The sequence below is a fragment of the Raphanus sativus genome, chromosome 2 (genome assembly GCF_000801105.2).
Source record: "Raphanus sativus cultivar WK10039 chromosome 2, ASM80110v3, whole genome shotgun sequence".
Lineage (NCBI taxonomy): Eukaryota > Viridiplantae > Streptophyta > Magnoliopsida > Brassicales > Brassicaceae > Raphanus > Raphanus sativus.
In genome coordinates, this window is record NC_079512.1 from 15592334 (window position 1) to 15613969 (window position 21636).

The following is a 21636-nucleotide window of genomic DNA, read 5'->3' on the forward strand; positions in this document are numbered from 1 at the left end:
AGGCATCTCATAATCCCTGCTGATCTCAACAACCTGAAATTCAGTATGGAGAATACAGTCCCCTACTATGACAGGAAAAATGAGAATGGTACTATAAAGGACTGCTGTAGAAGAGTTTGCAAACGCCATAGTCAGCTTAGAAGGCTCAACATCTACAATTCCCAGCTTGTCTACAATTGCCTTTGAGACAAGATTACCATTAGACCCGGAGTCACAAAGAGTTTCCTTAAATTCCACTCCAGCAACGAAACATGGAAAAACAAACTTTTAGGGTCAAGAACCTTAGACAATACCTTCAGTGTTGGTGTCAACGCTTCAGTAAAGAGAGACTTAATTACCTCTTCAGTGTTGCCTTCTCACCATTTTACTAAATCCATCCAGCTGCTCTGCACTAATGGGATCCATAAGATGTCTAGGTGGAAGTGGATAGGGAACTTTAGAAACATAGACTCGAGCTGGTGGAATCTCACCAGGTTCACTAGGAGTAGTCGTTTCAAAGCTAGCAGTGTGCTCTGTTCTCTCTTCTGCATCTAAAGCAGTCTCAGCAAATAGATGCTATATTTCTCCTCCCTCAGCTTCCTCACATCTCAGCTCTATTTCATTACAGTGCTCCTCCCTAGGATTTTTATTAGTTTTTCCAGGTAGCGTCCCTTGCTGTCTCTTGACGCTCTCAGCTGGAGCTTCTGTTGCATCATCTTGCGGACCACTCATGGAAGCTGGGGCAGTTTCTGATTGCTATGCGGCTATTCCTGGTTCTAATTCTGATATAGACCCACAAACCGGTTATGTGTCTGACTGAAAACAAAGGTTTTACCCTGAAAGTTATGCGGGTAGCCTTGTTCATACCCCGCACCTTGTGTCTAGTTTTTCTGCACATGCACATGTCTATTGATGTAGCTAACCTCTTGTTGATCGTTTCATTTTTTCAGCCTCAGAAGAAACCTCTTGAGTGTTCTGAATCTGCTCAGCTGTAACTTCCTCCATAATGAATATTGCCCTTGTTGTTTTTTAGTAGCTGATCAACCTTGGTTGTTAGTTCATCTATCTTATGGGTGTCGACATTGTTGACTTTCGTAGAGTGATCCCTCTCCTGATTTTTTTTGGATGAGCTTGCTGCCATGTTCTCAATCAACTTGAATGCTTCTTCAGTGGTCTGAGCCATGCAGTCTCCATTGCTCGCAGAGTTTACAGCACTTCGGTATTGCCAGTTTACTCCATCATATAAAATGTCAGGAGGTAATCATCATCAGATCCATGGTGAGAGCATTCTCTGCGGTAGTCCTTGAAACGCTCCCTTTCTTCGCAAAAAGATTCATCAGTGAGCTGTTTGAAAGAGGAGATCTTGTTCCTCAATGCTGCAGTCTTTGCCTTCGTGTAGAAGTTGCTTAAGAATGCTTATCGGACATGTTCCCACGAAGTATAAGAGCCGGTAGGGAGATAATTTAACCACTGTGCAATCTTTTCATCAACAGAAAACGGAAATAGCATGCACTTGATGTAGTCAAGTGGTACTCCGTTCGCGAGAATAAATCTAGCTGCAGACTTGTTCGAAGCTTTCAATATGCTCCGTCGGAATGTCTGTCGGAAGACCAGTGAACACTTTCCTCTACACTAAAGCGATCAAGCAGGCTTGATCTCGAAGTCATTCCTTGGGCAGGGTTTGAGGAGTAATGGCAGAGCGCATTGCAAGGAAGTTACGCGGAAGGTTTATCTGCCCAATAGAAGCGGCTTGCTCCTCCTGTTCGTGCTACTGCTGCGCAGCGAGTAGATCAGATTCTTGTTGCGCTTGGATGATCTGCTGCATATGTTGTTGCATCGGTTGCATTGTGGCAGAGAGATCATCCTGGTTTTCGTAATCGCCCATTATTGCGTTGGTCCGTCTTGGCTGTTTACGGTTTTTTCTTTCGAACCTTGCTAGCCCCTAGTTGGTAAGCGTAACTAATTCTCCTTGTGCGTTTTCCCCAGTATGTCTACTGGTCATGCACCTGAAACATTAGCTGCAATAGATGGGATAAAGTAAGTTAGAGATCTTATACTAGATATTTAATGGAAAAATAAAGGTAAAAAGCTGGTTCTCATCGCAAAAGTGATAAAACTTGATACGCTAAAATTAATCCTTGCAACTGTCAAGCCAATGGTTGTAGTAATACTTTAGATTCAATTTCAGAGGACCAGTTTACACTTTATTTCTATTGGATCAATATCAATCTAAAACAATATGGTAATTTTAAAACTAAGAAATCGTAACAGGTTTGATTTGAGTTTTCAGATAATTAAAAATGCTAGCCTATGGTGGTTTCATCGGGTGTCAAACAGATGTGAGCCAAACAATTATTCAAGTTCAATTAAGCACGAATTTAGAACTCCAAACACACTAATAGATCAGACCACTGTCGTGGAGCTTCACCTTTTGTCGATCTATATCAGTACCTAATTTTCGTTTGGACTGAGACGCGATTGAAAAACATTAAGATCAAGTCGGATCTGTTCACAAAACACTCTAACATCTATTTTCGTTGGCTATGGATGCAATGCTCATTCATTCAATGTCTAGCAACCTATAACACAGTTAATGAATAGATTAATCCTAGATTCATACAGTAAGTGATCAGTTTAGCATAAGCAATATGTCTTGCAATGAATGAAGACAATTAATTAATAACTTATTCATGTTTAGCTCACGGATATAATACATGAACACCCCAGACTAAGCAAGCCGACTACTCAACCATAAAGCAAGAAAACACAGAGATTGAAACTGAATAATACATCACAGTGATTATAAAAAAAATAGAAATAGAGTTCATGAGGTTCTTCTCTAAACACCAGATATGACCTTCTCACTTTACAAGATAGCAAAATCGCAATATGAAAAGCTCTAGAGGTTTTTTTTCTCTGTGAAAACCAGCGTAGAAAATAATAGAAAAGAGGAAAAGAATATATGTAAAGGTCCCTGGTAGCTCAGAGAGAAAATTGGGATGATTAGGATAAATTCCGAAATATTTTGTAGTTTCCTTAAAAATTTCTTCCGTTGTAGCAGACACTTGGATGCTCCGCTAGACTGCATTGCATGAAAATCTCCAATTTGTACTTTTTCACTTTAATTCCAAGTGATCTATTTCCCATCTAATACAACTAAAAGACTGTAATGATTCAAAATAGACTAGAAAGACCCGATAAAAACTATAAAACAATTCAGAAAACGATGTACAATGTGTCAAGACACAACATATTAAGATCAACCTCATGTTCGGTTTTGAATGATCAGTTGCGATGTGTTAGGTTTAGGGTTATGGAAGTTGCCGAAGACAGAACTGTGTTTGGTTCCTTAAAGCTTTCGTATGAGCTTCTCAAACACAACACAACTGGTGAAGCAGGAATGGTTATAGTCACTGGTCCACTTCACATTGTATCCTCAGTCTTAGCTTCTCTGCAACATTAAATTTTTCTTGTATCCTCTGTTCTTGTACATGGGAAAAGGTATTTATGCTATTTTATAAGAGCACGAAGATAATGTTCATGGTGGATATTTTTTTAAAAAATTGTGGACTGTGTGAATAGACAGCATAATCTTTGGGCTTATTTAAACACCTTGGGTTTAATTGATTGGTATGGGTTTGAAGGTACAAACCCAAAGACTTGGCATTCTCTGCTTTTCCCCAATCAGTGCCAATCCTATCATAAAGTGAATTACTTTGTAAACCCACTATAAGATAAAGCAAAAAGTTATAATGAGTGAAGAACAATGAATTGACCTTTTGAACCAGCAATCGAAGATTCCTTCCTCATTGAGGGAGGACACAAATTTTAGGTTTATGTCAAAAGTTTGGCTATATTATCTGATAATATATTTTATTTTGATTGGTGTTCACGATTTGAAACATGAGACATGTGTATGCATGTGAAGGCGACAAACACAAGTACAAATCTCTGGTTATTACATATTAAACGAAATCAAAATAACGAGGCGTAAGGCTAATTTAAGTATTAGATGAAGGCACTATTGTCATCCAATGACCTTTCGACTGATCAAAGAGGCTCACATTTGAACCCGTCCACCTCTTATATGGCCACTGCTTTTTTGGCATATCCTCTTGCATCTCTCATTTTAAAATAGAAAGCCATTCCTCCATTAGTTACTACTATAATACATGTAGGTCCTTTTTCTTATTCAATTATATAATCAGTATAAATAATATCAACTAAGCAAATAGTTTGGTCGAAAGAGGAAATAAAAATCCCTGTCAGCGTTTTACTGGTTTTTGACGGGAGCGGCGAGATTTGCAGCGTCATTTACATGTGGAAAGAGGTTAAAGAGCATAAATACAATTAGTTGGTACTAAAAATCTAAATAAAAAGAAATGTACCAATATGTTTTTATACTGATTTTCATATAACTCAGATCTCAACTAGTATTTCTTAAAACTCATTTTTGAATTTTTTTAATATTGTAAATAATAGTGTTTTAATACTGATTTTCATAGAACTCAAATCTCAACTAATATTTTTTTAAACTAAGTTTTGATTTTCATTAATAGCTCCGAATCAAACGTCTTCTGTTATTCATGTAGATTCAGAATTATTAATTTGGTTTGCAAAGGACTGTTTACGTTGTTTACAAAAAAAACATTAATAAATAATAGTTTGTACCAATTTCTTTTAACCAACAAACATCGTTGATAAAAATGTAAAACTGCAATATATTGATACTATATATAAACTTAACTGTTCTAGTCCATTCCATATTTGGTTGCCTAAAATTACTAATGTAAACAGTCCGTTTTGTTATTTTTTTATTTTTTTTACGGCAAACGGCTATTCTATTACTCAAACTTGAGGTAGTTTCGGTAAACAGACCGGAATAGAACAATCAATATAGAGTAACTTCCTATAGAAGGATCTAGATGTCTTAGCTAAAAAATCTGAAAACTGATTGCGCGTTCGAGGAACATAAAAGATGTTGAAGTCCGGGAAGCATATTATAAGCGTTTCAATCCTCTCCAATTCCGTGACAAAGCTTGGCCAAGCATGGGGCTCCTTGATCATAACAATCAGGTCCTTGCAGTCTGTCCCGAAGTTCTGGCATGTCGAGTGTTGTAACATATTCTCCATCGCCCATCGCAGTGCTTCTAATTTCGAGTGCAAAGCTGATTCTCGTCTTGATAAGTATTTTGTTCCCATGAGTTGAGTATTCCTTCCACTATCCATTTAGACCCATCCACATCCACTAAATTGATCATTGGCTGTCCAGGATCCATCTAGCAAGCGTCCGTTTTGTTATTTGTGTGACCTCTACATGTATACTTAATTCCAACTTGTGAACTCCTATATTTGCATCACTCACACATATACACATATATGCATAGACATACATATTTATAGTCTTTTTTATCAAATATATTTATATATTTATAGTTAAATACACAAATCTGAGTGTTTGTTGAAGTCATTGCACACTTGTGTTTCCTCTCTCTCTCTCTCATCCTTTTGGTATAATTAGAAAGAGGGACAGGTTTTGAGTCTTTGTTGATATATTTATATCAAAAGCCTCCCAGCAACCATGGCTTTGCTTCCGGTGAAGCCTCTGTCTTTCCACCGCTTTCAGGTTTTCAGCGGGCATCATATTACTCCGGCGGTTTCAACAGCTCTGACAATGGTTTCTGCCGGTTTCAGAAGCCATCATTTTGTAGGGCTCCCGTCTTATGATCTATGTCTCCATGAATCTGTAAGGCATATGAGAAGCATAAGGTCGTGGAGCAGTCGTCGCCGAGTAAGCAAAACCGCAGGAGTGTCTATGCCAGTGGCTTCGGCTGAGGATTTACCGGCCGTTTCTTGGGATTCTTGGAAGCCCGAGAAGACCACGGTGGCTCCGTCACTAAGTGACGTCATTTGGCCTGCAGCAGGTAAGTTTGTTATATATATATAAAAAGATTGTCACAAGTAAAATGATAAGATTATTAGACACTTTAGCGAAAAAAAAAAAAAGAAGATTATTAGACAGCAATTTTCTTTTGTCCGAAGATGAGGGAGGAGAGAGAGACAGAGAGATCGTGTCTCTTCCAGCGACCAAGTAGCTATTGATAATAACTGTTTGAGGTTGACCATTTCTTGAATATAGTAAGAAATAAGAATCATAATTATTAATAGTTAATAATTAATTCGTATAATTTTGTTTTTTGTTATTCGTATAATCTGTAGTCAGACAGACAAGGTTGTTTGTGAATTATTTAGATAATGCCTATTAAAAAGTAGTTATCGTCTATGCAAATCTTGAGCGGAGACATAAATTACTTAGTTGGTATATATATTGTTATAAAGATGTCAAATAATCTTTCTCAAAAGAAAAAAAAAGATGTCAAATGAAAAGGAACATCTATAGCACAATACAGTATAATCATGCCATGCCAATGATGCCATCATAATTTTCTAACATGCATACAAACGAAATGAATTACTTGATAAATTATAGGTCACATAGCCTACATGTATGTCTAACCTTGGATTTATGACCGGTTTGATGAATCAAATATATGTATGGATGTATTGAAAAGATTTAAAATGTTTTCTATTAATATTCTCTGGTACGAGAAAAGGAGCGTTTGCGGCTATGGCGATAATGGGAAGGATAGATCAAATGCTAAACCCTAAAGGGATCTCAATGTCAGTTGCACCACTTGGTGCCGTTTCTGCCATTCTCTTCACCACTCCTTCTGCACCTGCTGCTAGGGTAATTTCCTAAACCCGTTTCCTTTCTTGCGATTAAAACGTATATTGATCAAAACGTTGAATGGGTGGTGCATGTTTATTAATTTCAGAAATACAATATATTCATGGCTCAAATAGGATGTGCAGCCATTGGAGTGTTGGCCTTTTCTATTTTTGGGCCGGGTTGGCTCTCCCGCAGCACAGCTCTCGCCGCTTCCATTGCATTTATGGTCATTGCTCGTGCTAATCATCCTCCTGGTAACTGAATACAACGTTCTTCTTTTTAAATAACTTTTCTTATCTTTGAAAGTTTATAAAAAAAAATCAAAGATATGAAAAAACAGTTTAGAAAAAAGTTTATAAATAATTCAATTTCTGCAATTTTGAACTAACTTAATCATCACAGAAAAAACAAATTTATTTCTTAATATCTGTTGAAAGGGTTAGAAATATGAGAAATAAATAGAGAGCGGGAAATATGAATTGCCACGCATAACAATAATTGTTTAATGTCTCATAAATGACTAAAGAGAAGGGAAAGTAATATATGAAAACATCTTGGCAAACAAAAAAATGAAAACATATACAATAAAATATAAAATATCTGTAGATAGAGTCACACAAATCTTATTTCAAATGTGGAATCTCTTAAACATCAAATCCCTCTCATTTCCAAGAGAAAAAAATTATCCAAACCCAACTGGTATCATATATTCCTTAATTTATAATAGGGGAATTGTGATAAGTGTATAAAAACCAATAATAAGAGTGGCAGTACGAAGGAGATTTTCGAATAGCGAAAATTGTTGTACGGGATTTAGGTAATAGTTCCATGTACAAACATTTTATTCTAGAGACTAGTTTTGTTATTTGAAAAAAGGCATGCATGCACAGTTACAAAAAAAAAAAAAAAGGCATGCATAATTGAATATTGCGTTAGGGTTCTATAACACGGAGATATAAAAGTACAGCCTCGTGAATGAATGAGATCAGTTCTATATTTTTTTTTTTGAAAAAAAAATAGTTCACTTCTCTTGCAAAAAAAAATATCAGTTCTATGTATTCCATTTTCTTGTGCATAATGTAAGATTTTCTATCAATCTGTTTTTTTACTTTTATAGGTTTTCTTCCGATTAATAATTGATTCATATTTCATATGATTTATATATCTGACATAAAATTGATTAGTTTTCTTTCATCAGAATGTATAATTGATTAATCTTTTCATATAATTTATACATCTGAAAAACAGCGGCGAGTTTACCACTACTGTTCATTGACGGAGCAAAGTTACAAAAGTTGAACTTTTGGTACGTATTATTTCCAGGTGCAGCGGCTTGCGTCCTCCTCTGCTTCCTCGTAAGCCTTGCCTAACACATCTCGATTTCGTCTCCATTATATATATATATATATATATATATTTTTTTTAATTACTTTCTCATCTGTTTTTCTTACACAAATATTACTGGCTTCATGCTGTAAAAATATCTGATTGGATGTTTTAAACTTTGCAGCAAGAGATCGTGTGTTACTTGAAGAAAAACTTGAAATTTTGACGATGAAAAAGGGACGTCAAGAGTGTTATATGCATGTATAGACACATTGGTGGAGGAGTTCTTGTGCAGATTTTTTATTTATGTTAGCCATTTAGCGAAGATGGTCGACGTACTCGTACCCCATACATAAATGAATATACATACACAAATATACATAATTCCACAAAATTTGTTAACTAATTTTTTTTGTTTTTGGGTTTTTAAGTTGAGCTCAAATATTTTAGGGAAATAATACTGCGTATCAGTACTATATATCATCATACATCTAGACACATGGACACGGTATAATTAAAATTATTTTCTTTATCTTTACAAAGGTATTTTATACTGCGATGGAAAATCTTTATAATTAAGATTATTTTCTTGATCTTTACAAAGGTATTTTATGCTGCGATGGAAAATCTTGTTCTTATGACGGTGAGTACTAGATGTTCAAAGTAGAAGTTCTCGACTAGACCAATACGTTTGCTCATGTTCGTATCTTACTTGAAAACGCTGTGGCAAAGAAGTGGGAAATCTAGCAAATGGATGCTCACAACCCATTATTACATGGAGATTTAAAAGAGGAAGTTTATATGAAGTTTCATTATGGTTCTGAACATCCAAATCCTACAAAAGTATTTTGCTTATGCAAATCTATTTACGGTCTTAAACAGTCTCTATGCTGCTGGTTTGCCAAGCTTATAAAAGTTATTGTTTCAAATAGAGCAGGGCCGACTACTCACACTTCTCGCTCATTAAGGGAAACATATGTCTACACATCTTGATATATGTGGATGATTTTATTATCGCAGAAAATGATCTCTCTACTATACACAAGTTCAAGAACTATTTGAGTAAGTGCTTTCATATGAAAAACATGGGCAAACTCAAATATTTTCTTGGAATTGAAGTTGCTCGCAACAATGAAGGCATTTTTCTTTTCAGTGAAAGTATACATTGTACATCATTTCAGAGGCTGGCTTACTAAACCATGTTCAACTCCGATTGAACTTAACCATAAACTATCACTGGCCATTAGTCCTAAATTTGCTAACAGGAAGCTTATCGAAGTTTGGTCGGAAGGCTGATCTACCTTATTTTTATCCGACCAGAGTTGTGTTACGCTGTCCGTATTCTAGCAGAGTTCATGCAATCTCTTTTACATGTCCATTGGGACGCAGAATTGCGAATGGTGCATTATCTTAAAGGTTCTCCTAGTCAAGGGATGCTACTACTTGCTGACTATGATCTTTCCATTCAAGCTAATTGTACAATAGGATAGTATACTATTTGAAAATGCCAACAATGTACTTACATATTTTATTGACGATGTTTGTTTTAATTTTCTACAAATTGGTTTACAATGTTTTCCATCATGTTTGGAGTAACAAAACCTTATATGTTTGTTTAAAAGACACGAAACCACAAATTAGGGAATTTGTAGGAAATCTGTTGGTAATCCGTGAGAAAAAATTGACCGCCAGAATTTTTTTGGGGAAATTAACCCGGAATATTGACCGTCGAAATATTTTGGTGAAATTTACCTACATAGATTCCAGACAGATTTTTTCCGTCAAGATTTTTTTTACATATATATATATATAAATATATATATATATATTTTTTCATGTCTTTTCCTTCCTCCATTATCCTCTCTCTTTCTAAACATCACAACTTTTCTTTTTCTTTACCTGCAGATGTCAAGCGTTACTTCTTCAAATTTTACTTATCTCCTTTCCAATCCTCACCAAAATCGTGTAAGTTTTCAATCTTTATCTTTTTGTTATGTTAGATACATGTTAGGATGTTGGATTTGATGTTTTGGAACTTAGATTTTAGGGACTGTATTCTTAGTGTTTTGTTAGTTAATATTTTGATTGTTTTTGTTAGTTTAAGATTATTATTATGTGTTTATGTAATTTCAAAAATGTTTTATCATTTAAAATTAAATTTTAAGATCTAAATAAACTACTTTTTTGTTATAATACATTTTAAGAAAATATTTTTAAGTTTTAAATATAAAAATGTTTTTAAAATATTATATATCTAAAAATCGGTTTTACTATTTTAGTATATATATATATATATGTATATATATGTATTAACGTTTTTGTTAGTAATTATAATATTTAAAATTATTTTTTTACAATTATTCAAATACATAAAAACAATTTTACATACTTCCAATTTTTGTAACTTGTCACAGTCATTAAGTACACTTTTTTTTAATTAAAAATATTTCAAATTTTTTAATTATTATTTAATATTTACAATTTTATTATTTTAAGTTTAGAATTAAAAATTTAGCATCTATATGTCTAATTTGTTAGGTAAAATGATATATGTTAGAACACATTTTTAAGATTTTTTTTCTATAAATTTTTTTTTATATTTTGTTTAATTTTAAAAATAAAAAAATAAAAAATTGTTTAATTTTCAAAATTCCTGACAGATCATGTCGGTCGGTAATTCCCGACAAACCATGTCAATTGATAATTCTCGACGGCTTCTCTACGGATTTTCTCTACAAAAAAATTCATCGGGAATTCGTCAAAAAAATCTCTGTTGGGAATACATGTGTTTGGAGTTACTCATGATAAACCGGTGCAACTATTTTGTGACAGAAAATCGGCTATCTACATCTCAGCAAACCCATTAAATAAGAACATACAAAACACATTTAATCGGACTGTCATTTTGTTCGAGATGCAGTTTAAAACAAGCTTATTAGTACAAACATATTTCTACTACTGAACAGCCTGCAGATATCTAACCAAAGATTTACCGGATCCTACATTTTCATATCTATTGTCCAAGTTGGAGATTCAAGATTTTAACCGTCAAAATTGAAGAGGAGTAAAGAGATAATGATATGAAATATAGAGATAATGTTAGTTCTCATGTTATAGTTATCTAAATACAAACTCTTCTTACGGTAAGTTCTTCATCTCTTGTATATATTCTGCTCGACATTGATTAAAACACACACATTTTACAATCTATTTCACTTACATTAGCTTTTTGCATGATTACTGAAAGCAGTTTTTTATGCATTAGTACTTGTGCCTGATTTCATATTTTGTAGCTGTATTCCTCTTAATTATCCCAAACAAGTAGAAGAAGCAATCGAAAATAGTCTTTCGGGTTAACTGAAAAAATGATCATGAGTGATGAGAGTACGAAATAAAAATCCAAATTGACATTGGAACCTTAGTTTTAGTAAAAAAATTGGATTAGGTGAGTACACAAAAATACTTGAGACTGTAGAAATGGGCCACACCTAGGTTTTGCGAGTGTAACATATGCTATTTATAAGTTCAGAAAAAAACATATGCTATGTTCATTAACCAGACACAATATTAAATATTGATAAGCCATGGCATTTATCTATCTAGAATGGTTAGAGAGAATAGCAAGTGTAAGTTCATACTATAAATTTATACCACTTAGAACATTTATTTCATTTTCTAAAGATGGAGAAATTTTACAATGCAGTTGAGTTGTATTCCAACTCAACTTCATTTTGAAGTATAAACAAAATAATAAAAAAAAAATTATTTTATTTTTGGAATTATCTCATTTTATTTATTTTATTTTTTATAAAGTATAAAATAAAATATGATTAGAAATATTTTTTAGTTAAATTTATTTTGAAGTAAATGCGGAATAGGATAGAAGAACATTTTTAAATAGAAGTTATCGTTTGGAAATAATTATTCTTTTATGAAAAAATATATTAAGTAAATTATAATTTTGAAAACGTCAAAAGAATCTCCCTAATCTGAGTGCGGGAATGCAACCTACTTTAGTATCAAAACATAGTATCCAACTCATCCTCTCTCAAAACCGGCATGTTATGTTGGATGTAAACTTGATGTTAACTTGGAGTCCAAGAAATACTAGTCCTACTTGAGTTAGGATTAGGAGAATAGGAAATGTTGTGTTAAGTGAACTTAGGAAGTTTTAAGATCTATATAAGGAGATATCAACTTGTGATATAACTTATGATGAGTTTTGAGAGATCTTTGTAAGAGTTTAAGTTTCTGAAAAGGTTTTCTTAAACTAATAATAAGAGTTCAGTTATTCTTATTGATCTTTGGTTCATAAATTGAAATTGAAACAATATTGTCGAAGCTTTTGAGAAGTTTAAATCTTTCAAAAGTATTGTCGAACATGAAACAAAAATGTCTATAAAGATGTTTAGAACGGACAAGGGAGGTGAATTCACATCGATGGAGTTTAGTAGGTTCTATGAAGCATCAGGAATTGAAAGGTACCTAACCGCTCCTTAGACGCCACAACATAGCGGAGTGGTGGAGAGGGGTAATAGAACCTTAATGGAGATGACTTGGAGAATTTTGAAGCATATGAACTTACCCAAATTATCTATGGGGAGAAGCCGTGAGACACGCCTGTTATCTTATTAATAGGGTTGCAACCTGATCGTTGAAATCTCAGACGCCATACGAAGTGTTTAAAGGAAGGAATCCCAGTGTCAAGCATCTGAAAGTGTTCGGGTGCATTGGATATGTGAAGACTGATTCACAGCACCTGAGAAATTTGGACGATAGGTCAAGAACTTTGCTGCATCTTGGAACCGAGCCAGCATCCAAGGATTATAGAATGTTTGATCCAACAAGCAGAAAATAATAGTGAGCAGAGATGTTATCTTCGATGAGAATAAAAGCTAGAAGTGGAGCAATGACATAAACAATATCGACGATGAGCCAGGAAAGTTTAACCAAGGGATAAGAACAGAAGAGATCGAAGAATATGTGGTTGATAAAACGAATGAGCAAGGAAACAATGATTATGAAGACGAATCACCTGATAACATGACAAATGACAACACCATCACTACAAGAAAAATGCGTTTTAATAGCATACGAGGATAGCATTTTCTCGCTTTCTGCTATGGTTGATATATCCGTTAGTTTTAGATAGCGTTTGTATTTTTGGAAACGCTATGATATAATTGTATATTTAAAAATGCTATGATAGAGTATTTTTAATAGCACATTATTAAAAACGTTATCTTTGACTTTATAAATCTTTAAACCCTAAACAAGTTTTTAAACTCTAAACTCTAAACATAATTTCAAAATCTAACTATTTTAATATCAAATCTTAAATTTAACCTCAAATATTATACATAAACTCAATACTATTTCTTTTCAATAATTAATCTTAAATTCTACTCTAAACTTTTAACCCTCAAACCCTATATTCAAACATTTATTCCAAATTTATAACTTTAAATCTTAAATCAAAATACAAACTTTTTAAACCATATACTCAAACATCTAAATTTAAACTAATTTCATTTACTATACTCTTTTACTTTAAACCTTTAAACTAATTTCATGTCACAATTTGAAAATTTTTGGACTTGGACTAGTGGTTATATACGAACCACATGATCTTCTTTTGGATCTAAAGATAGTGATTCACTAACTGTTTTCTGATTGGTCAATAATGTGGCTGACAAAGATCGCTACTTTCAGTCTTTGATAAATGTTGATCCAATGGCCACAGTTAATTAACCAATTTTTCTAATTTATTTATCTGTCTCCAAACTTTTTCTTTCCTTTTTATTTTGTTGTTCTTCTCTACGCCATAACTTCTCTTCTTTTTTTTTTTTTGGGAATTTTCAAAAATACCATTTCCAAGGTACCATTATATTCATCTTTACCACCGCTAAAAACATATTTTCAAAAATACCTTATTTATTAAAATGGTAAAAACTCTTATATCTTTGTATTTATATGCTTTTCAAAATTCTAATCCCAAATTCTAAATACTAAACCTCCAATTCTAAACTCTAAACCCAAAATCTTCAACTCTAAACCCTAAACCCTAAACTATATACCCTAAATTCAATATCATAAACCCTAAACCCTAAAGTCTAAACTATAAACCCTAAATCCTCAACTCTAAACCCTAAATCCTCAACTCTAAACCCTAAACTATATCCTTAAACCCTAAAACATTAAATCTAAACCCTAAATCCTAAACCTTCAATTCTAAACCCTTCATTAAAAGTAGTGGTAAAAGTGATTAGTGTAAACATGAAAAGTGGTACTATGAAAATGGTATTTTTGGCAATTTTTTTTTTTTTTTCAACTGTACGCCTCTCTTTCTTGTTCTCTAAACCACGACCACCACCGTCTCTTCTTATTCCTCTTGTTCAAATGGCGGTGAACTTCGAGGAAGGACGGAAGAGAAGACAACATGGACACATGGTCGAGATCTGGAAATCCAAGTGTAAGAGAGCTTGCTCCAAAAGTGTCGCTAACGTCTTCAATTCACACAGAAACTTCAATACGTTGCTTATCCATTGCTTCTGCTTCATCGATCCAGAAACAGGTAGAAATCAATATAGATCTGAAATCGATTTCTAGGGTTTATAACTGATTAAATCGTTTTATTTTTTATTAGTTGGAGAGCTTGCTTTCTATGAAACTTGATGCTTGAGACAAAGGTGCGCGGAGAGGATAGATAAGCAGTGGTGAGCCGAAGACGAGCTCGACGACAGTGAGTGGGAAGAGCCGTGGTGATTCCGTCGCCGTCTCCGACGTCAAAGGAAAGAAGAGAGAGACGCAAGGGCTTGGTCTTCACAGCGAATGGTGGTTGACGGCGGCCGAGTTGAGAAGCTTGAAAGCGGCGTGGTTTTGTTATTAGGTTTAGTTAGCAAATAGGTTTAGGGTTAAGCTTGGTTTAGGTTTGGTTTATTTTTTCATGTAAACCTTTTGTAATTTTTAATTCAATCTAATTTATAAATTATAATTTTAGTATATTACATTTTTTAAAAAGATTATTTATAAATATTGAAAATGAAATATATATATATATATATTTTTTTTTTTCATTTTAATAATATAAATAATAACAGAAAATAAATGTTACGAAAGACTATTTAATTGCATATAAAAAACGCTATAATATATGACAATAAGATAGCAGTGCAAAAAACCGCTATCTAAAGTGCTTGACCTATTATGACGGGCGATGACACAGCGCTTCATAAACCGCTATCATATTGATAGATAACGTTTTTCGTCCGCTAATAAAAACCATTTTTCTTGTAGTGCATGGAAGAAGCACAACCTAGGAGGTCATCAAGAACGAGTAAGAAACTGTCTTATCTAGACGATTACATATTGCTTGCGGAAGTTGAAGGAGAACGTCTTCTATTACTTCTAAATGAAGAACCGTGGAGTTAGGATGAAGCTATGGAAGACAAAGTCTGGAGAGATGCGTGTCAATATGAGATGGAATCAATCGTGAAAATAATACATGGGATCTTGTTGACTTGCCTGAAGGTGCTAAAGCAATAGGTCTTAAGTGGATATTCGAGATTAAAAGAAACGTAAATGGAAGTATAAATAAATAGAAGTCAAGATTGGTAGTTAAGGGATATATACAACGATATACCATCGATTTTGTAGGAGTCTTTGCTCATGTAGCTCGATTTCAGACTTGATGTTAACTTGTAGTCAAAGAAATACTAGTTTTACTTGAGTTATGATAAGAATAATAGGAAATATGTTTTGTTAAGTGAGTTTAGGAATTTTTAAGATCTATATAAGAAGATATCGACTTGTGATATAACTTATGAGTTTTGAGAGATTTTTATGAGAAGTTAAGTTTTTGAGAGAATTTTTTCAAGCTAATAATAAGAATTGAGTAATTCTTATTGGCTTTGGTTCATACATTATATTGAAACAATATGTTACTCAGTCAAACGTCATTGTAACATTTTTTTGGAAGCCACATGTAATCACGAGGATGATTCTTAGAATCTTTAGAAAAATAGGTTGGTTCATCCTAATATATATTATATATTTTTATTAACCAACTATTAAATTGATTATTAATGTATAAAAAAATATTCTCAATTTTTTCCTTAAATAAAAGGTACAGAATTACCTAATATGATAAACATATATATGAGCATTAATGATTATGAATAATAAAAAGTTGATAACAATTTTTGTATTCTCTCTCATTTTTTAAATATTTTATATTATTAAAAGAAATTAAACAATAAAAAATTTAGATTTTTAATATGTAATATTTTGAATTTTTTTAAATGACTATAAATTACTAAAAATTATAAAAAGCTCACTTTCAAAATTTTGTGATCAATGAAAGAATTTTGTTTTTATAACAAGATACAAATGATCATAAAATCTCATGAATATGAATTCTCATTTAATATATATTTATATATTAATATCATTTAAATTGAAATATGTACAATACAAAATATATAAATATATTAATTTGAAATTTTCATTGAAAAACTATCACATCAAAAAATTTGAGATTAACGATTTAAATTTTTTGTTACAGCAAAGATACAAATGTTAATAAAACTATATGCTAATAAATATTCATATTGAAATATTATATATATATATATATATATCTCAATGTCATTCAAATTCAATTATATACCATATAAAATCAGTAAAATAATTATTTTGATTTACTTACCGTAAAAATATTGTAAATAAAAAAGAGGAGTTTTTGTTTTATGTGATTATTCTAATCTCATATATATATATGTATGTATATATTAATTAAAAGAAAAATTGATTACTTTAGCAAGTGATCTTATTAATTAATATTTTAAATAAAAATCTTACAAGAAACGATACATGAAAGATTTAGTTAGAAACTAACGAAATCACCTAGCGAGAATATGAATTACACAATACATTTCCTTTCCTAACCCTAATCTCTTTTCTCACAACACTGACAAAGATTAATTTGGAATTTGACAATATGAAATAGTAACATTTTTTAGTCGAGTCTATCGTTTTCCTTATATAGGTCTAGAATAATTTTTAATGATTACCTAAATGAATCACGTATATAGTAGAATGTAGTTTTGGTTTAAAAGTTATTGTATACCCAAAATAAATATGAACTATCATTACTTTCATTTATTTTTTTACAGTAAAAAATAGGGAAAATTCCATAAAAATACCCGAACTAAATTTTGTTAAGCTTTTTAATACCCAAACTTTTTCACTACCCAGTTTAATACCCCAACTAATTATTTTGCTCATTTTAATACCTAAACTTTTAACACTGTACCCACTTTAATACCCAAACTTTATTTATTTAAATAAAAATACTAATAAGTTTCAAACAAAACTTAATAAAATATCAAAAAATCTAAGAAAAAAATATTAAAAATTCTAATTTTATTTTAAGATTTAGAAAAGAAGGTAGATAAACCATGGAAATTTTATTTTTCCAAAAACTAAATGAATTTGAATGATAAAAATAAGTTTCGTTTTTTTATTTCAGAAAACAAATTAAATACAATATTTAAAACTTAGAAATTTTTATTACAAAATTTAATATTTTACACTATTTATTATTTTTATTTCTCAAACACCAAAAAAAATTAGAATTTTCTGAGTATATTTTGTAAATTTTAGAGATTTTTTAAACTTTTATTTGAAACTTATTAGTATTTTTTATTAAAATAAATAAAGTTCAGGTATTAAAGTGGGCACAGTTTTAAAAGTTTGGATATTAAATTGAGCAAAATAATTAGTTGGGGTATTAAACTGGGTAGTGAAAAAGTTTGGGTATTAAAAAGCTTAACAAAATTTAGTTCAAGTATTTTTATGGAATTTTCCCTAAAAAATATAGGGTTGAGAAAAATATGAATCCAAAAATCGAACCATATCCAATTTGAAAAGTAATACTGAACTTTAACAAAAATTGGTTAAGATATCCGTACGGATTCAAAACTTTGGTATTTAGAGAACCGGAACCGAATCCGATATGAACCGAAATATTTCGGGTGTCTAAGTGTATTCGAACCAAATTTGTATATTTAAATATATTAATTATTTTAAAATTAAATATCTAAAAGAATATAAAAAGTACATAAGATGTTTTAGATTGTCCAAAATACTTGGAAATACATACCAATAAAGTATATGTTTAAAATAGCTAAATGATACTCAAAGTATTTAAAATTCTATTGATTTTCTATTCAAATATTTAAGCTAAACTAATTTTTATGTTATGTTTAAGTATTTGAGTATACATTTTAAAAATTTATATGTTATATATTATTTTTACTTTTAGATTTTTGGAAATTAAAGTATATATAAACTTTAGTTTTTAATAAAATTAAAATGGATTATCAAAACCCAAACCGAACCCGCAAAGATCCGAAGCAACCGAACCAATTTAAAAAAAATTCAAACTGAACACAACCAAACCGAACCAAATGATACCCGAATGCTCCTCTTTAATCTAATATTAAAAAAGTTATCAATAATAAAATGAATATTATTTATAATATTAAACACATCATAGTTAAAAGAATTCACTCTGTGCAAGACCCAAATTATCATACGAAAAGGCCCAAATTATCATACGAAAACTAGTGTCTGCTATGAAACTAATTAACTGCTCACATGATTTGGGTAAACAAAATATAATTTGGTGTCAACCGTAAGTAACCACAACTAAGTAAAAGTAGTATGAACATTCTCTACCGTTAAAGAGTCTGGACATGTACAGTTCTTCATTTCAAATCTAAAACCCCAAAGATTGTGTTTTTTTTTTCCTGTTCTTTCAACCCCAATTTATTTACATTGCAAGACTGTCAAAAGTGAATACTTTCAAGGGGTAGTAAGACTCGGAATGTTTTTTTTTTCCCTTCAATCAGTCGAGAGTTAGTAATGAGTAGTAGAATAACCACCTCGACTCACACTTCTGTCTCTCATCTCCTTGATGGAGATCGACCAGCCAAGACAGGAGGAACCCCACCGTTCTCTGCGGTCTCCAGAGCGGTGTCTGTGTGAACTGGGTGAATTAGAGACTGAACTCTCAAAAAGTAGCTCTCGCTTTGTGGTTGGCTTCTTATGTACCGAGCTTCTGTTGTTTCCGTGTTCTCCCCCTGTGGGGGCTGCTGTGTTGATGAGCTCTGGAGGTTGGATAATGCGCTGAGATCAAGGTCTGGAAAAACTGAGCACCGGCACCGAGGACATTTCACGTTTAAACGCAGCCACTGGTCTATGCACTCAACATGGAAATTATGGGCGCAAGGTAAACCTCTAACCTGTAAAATTCAGACACTTTCCACTCATCTAAGGAAAGCATTGGGACCAGAAAAGCACGTTCGCATAGACAGTATTGTAGCGAAACTTATGCATAAGAAGTTGGTTAATCCCCTCACAATGTTTAGAGATGTTTCGTACCTCATGTCCGATATGGAACTCCTCTAAGCAGATTAAGCATTCACCGCAATCATCTGGTACAGCTTTTAACCTGAACTTTGGAAGCTCTTGAATAAGTGCTTCGACAGCTTCAGTCTGTTTATTAGTGCAGCAAGCATTAGATGTTAGGAATCTTGAAAAAAAGATGTTTGTAAAGGTACATTTGGACATAATCACAGCCCGCCAACGATATGTTCTTTGGCATCATTTCGAAGAAGGTTTTCTTCCTCTACAGAATATGTGAAATTGCAACCACGGATAGAGTAGCTTCGATTCATGTTCATGTACTGAGAAGTGAGAAGAAAAGGACAAGACTTGCCTGAGCAGGAGTCAAGTAAAGACCAGGATGGTATGCAGCAGCATCTTGACTTATGCCTCTCATCTCTTGGCCCGCGGCTTCAAATGCCCAGTCAGGGACCCTTATCATGTCAACTAGAATCTGGGCACAAGAAAACAGACAAGTGTCAGTAGATAACTGCATTTCCGCAAATGATCTTCTTTTGTATAAAAGAAGCGAAGCTGAATAACTGGATCCTGAAACTCACCCCGAACTCTGAACTCGGGATTCCCTGCTGAGCACGTAATACGTGCACCTGTCTTCGCGCCAACCACTGTCAAGTAAACTCACATAAGAACACACATATAGCTGGCGTGTCCTCTTTAGGGCAACAAAAGGCTTGATGAGAGAGCCTTACCTTCCCGACACAGATGCACGCAATGCAGAGGAGGCCAGAGTAGCTGAATATCAGCCAAATGAGGAAACCCCATTTTTGGCCTTCTTCAGGTAACTATCACAAAGAGAAATATACAATAGCTCAGCAACAATAATAATCAATATGACATGATCATTAAAAAAAAAAGAAATGCTTACACAGCTTCTTGCCCTTGTAAACCATATTGTACCGATAACAGTCCAAGCCCACAGAAACGGATAGAGAAGGAGAGATAGGATAGAGAGCACCACCACTCTCCCACAAAACCCAATGTTCCGCTGTTGACTTCCAAAATCCCTAATTGATGTGAAACAAATAAACACAGCCATTCCAGAAGCATCAAGATTGAACAACATATTCAGAAGAATAAGATAACAGTGAAGGAGTGGGACTTACAAGCCAAGCCCAGCAGCAAGACCATTGTCAACAAACATTAAGACGCGGAAGATAAAGACGGTGGTGTAATCAACCTGAGGAAGTTAGAGAAGCAGAAGAAATCAAAAGAAAAAAAGCTCATAGATAAACAAGAGAGAGAGAGAGAGAGAGAGAGGGAAGCAAATACCACGATCCATATATGCAAGGGGTATTGGCAGGCATGGTATCTCTTCCAATTGATAGCTACAATGATTCTAATCAACCATTTAAGGAAACAAAAAAAATCACCTTAAACCCTAGAAAAGCAAAGCCCAGTGCAGGATTTTGAATAGTTGCTCAATTCCATGAGAGGGGAAAACAAAAACTAAAATTGGATCGGGAACCCAACAAGTAGAGAGAGAGAGATAAGGGAAGGATACACACTAGTTGCGAGCATCGACAAGAAGAACCCATCGTACCTGCACAAGTTATATAAACGTTACACACAGAGAAAGTTAACAGTTAAAACGAATACGAAACGCAATGTGAATAGGAGATCTAAATTCATCTCACCACTTGAAATCGACACCTCTCATCGCCATTAGAGAGAGAGAGAGAGAGAGGTAAGATTGAGATTTCAAATCCGAGAAACCCTCTGAAGTTTTGAAATGCTTGAAATCGAATCCTCAGCTGATGGAGAAAAGATTTAGGATTGGTGAGTGGGAGGAGAAAAAAAGGGGTTTCTGGAGCAAAGTAAAGCAATGGAGCGATAAAAGATATGAAAGAGAAAACGGAAAACCTCTCACTGATAAAGAAGGTTTCACGATTTGGTAGTTTTGATGCGTTAGTTTTCCGTCATGTCGTGTTTATCACTAATGTGGATCGAATTAGCTTTTAACAGATTAGGTTTGTTCAACTTCAAAAGGAATAAAAATTGATGTTGAAGTAGATTATCCACTGACTTAAAAAAGTTTTAAACAAAGGTTTATCTTAGTTTGGTGGCTAAATGTGGTGGTAATAAACCCTTTTATAAATGTTTATATTATCAATATAACTACTAAAAATATCTTA

At 33.0% G+C, this 21636-nt stretch overlaps 2 protein-coding genes, 1 long non-coding RNA gene and 1 other non-coding gene across 5 annotated transcripts; 3 read left to right on the forward strand and 1 right to left on the reverse strand.

The window, feature by feature from the left end:
- Nucleotides 1-1249: 1249 nt before the first annotated feature.
- On the forward strand, nucleotides 1250-1356 carry LOC130508813 (small nucleolar RNA R71). The gene has a single exon (XR_008942994.1). It is a non-coding gene; the product is annotated as a small nucleolar RNA R71 (small nucleolar RNA).
- Nucleotides 1357-5398: 4042 nt separating this feature from the next.
- Nucleotides 5399-8569, forward strand: LOC108828974 (uncharacterized). The gene is made up of 5 exons (XM_018602623.2): nucleotides 5399-5903; nucleotides 6594-6727; nucleotides 6816-6963; nucleotides 7958-8064; nucleotides 8220-8569. The coding sequence occupies exons 1-5, from the start codon at nucleotides 5561-5563 to the stop codon at nucleotides 8259-8261; spliced, it is 774 nt and encodes a 257-aa protein (XP_018458125.2). The 5' UTR covers nucleotides 5399-5560; the 3' UTR covers nucleotides 8262-8569.
- A 5235-nt stretch (nucleotides 8570-13804) lies between these two features.
- LOC130508776 (uncharacterized) lies at nucleotides 13805-15037 on the forward strand. The gene is made up of 2 exons (XR_008942961.1): nucleotides 13805-14609; nucleotides 14682-15037. It is a non-coding gene; the product is annotated as an uncharacterized LOC130508776 (long non-coding RNA).
- Nucleotides 15038-18746: 3709 nt separating this feature from the next.
- On the reverse strand, nucleotides 18747-21382 carry LOC108820305 (E3 ubiquitin-protein ligase SIS3). Of its 2 annotated transcripts, XM_018593272.2 has the most exons (11): nucleotides 21365-21382; nucleotides 21139-21255; nucleotides 21006-21044; nucleotides 20774-20840; nucleotides 20608-20681; nucleotides 20370-20508; nucleotides 20194-20286; nucleotides 20044-20109; nucleotides 19818-19937; nucleotides 19481-19594; nucleotides 18747-19341 (listed from the first exon to the last, which is right to left on the reverse strand). In XM_018593272.2, the coding sequence occupies exons 2-11, from the start codon at nucleotides 21165-21167 to the stop codon at nucleotides 19003-19005; spliced, it is 1080 nt and encodes a 359-aa protein (XP_018448774.2). In that variant the 5' UTR covers nucleotides 21168-21255; nucleotides 21365-21382; the 3' UTR covers nucleotides 18747-19002. The 2 variants fall into 2 exon arrangements, with proteins under 2 accessions (XP_018448774.2, XP_018448768.2); XM_018593266.2 differs by lacking the exon at nucleotides 21365-21382 and having other exon boundaries at nucleotides 21139-21325.
- Nucleotides 21383-21636: the final 254 nt, after the last annotated feature.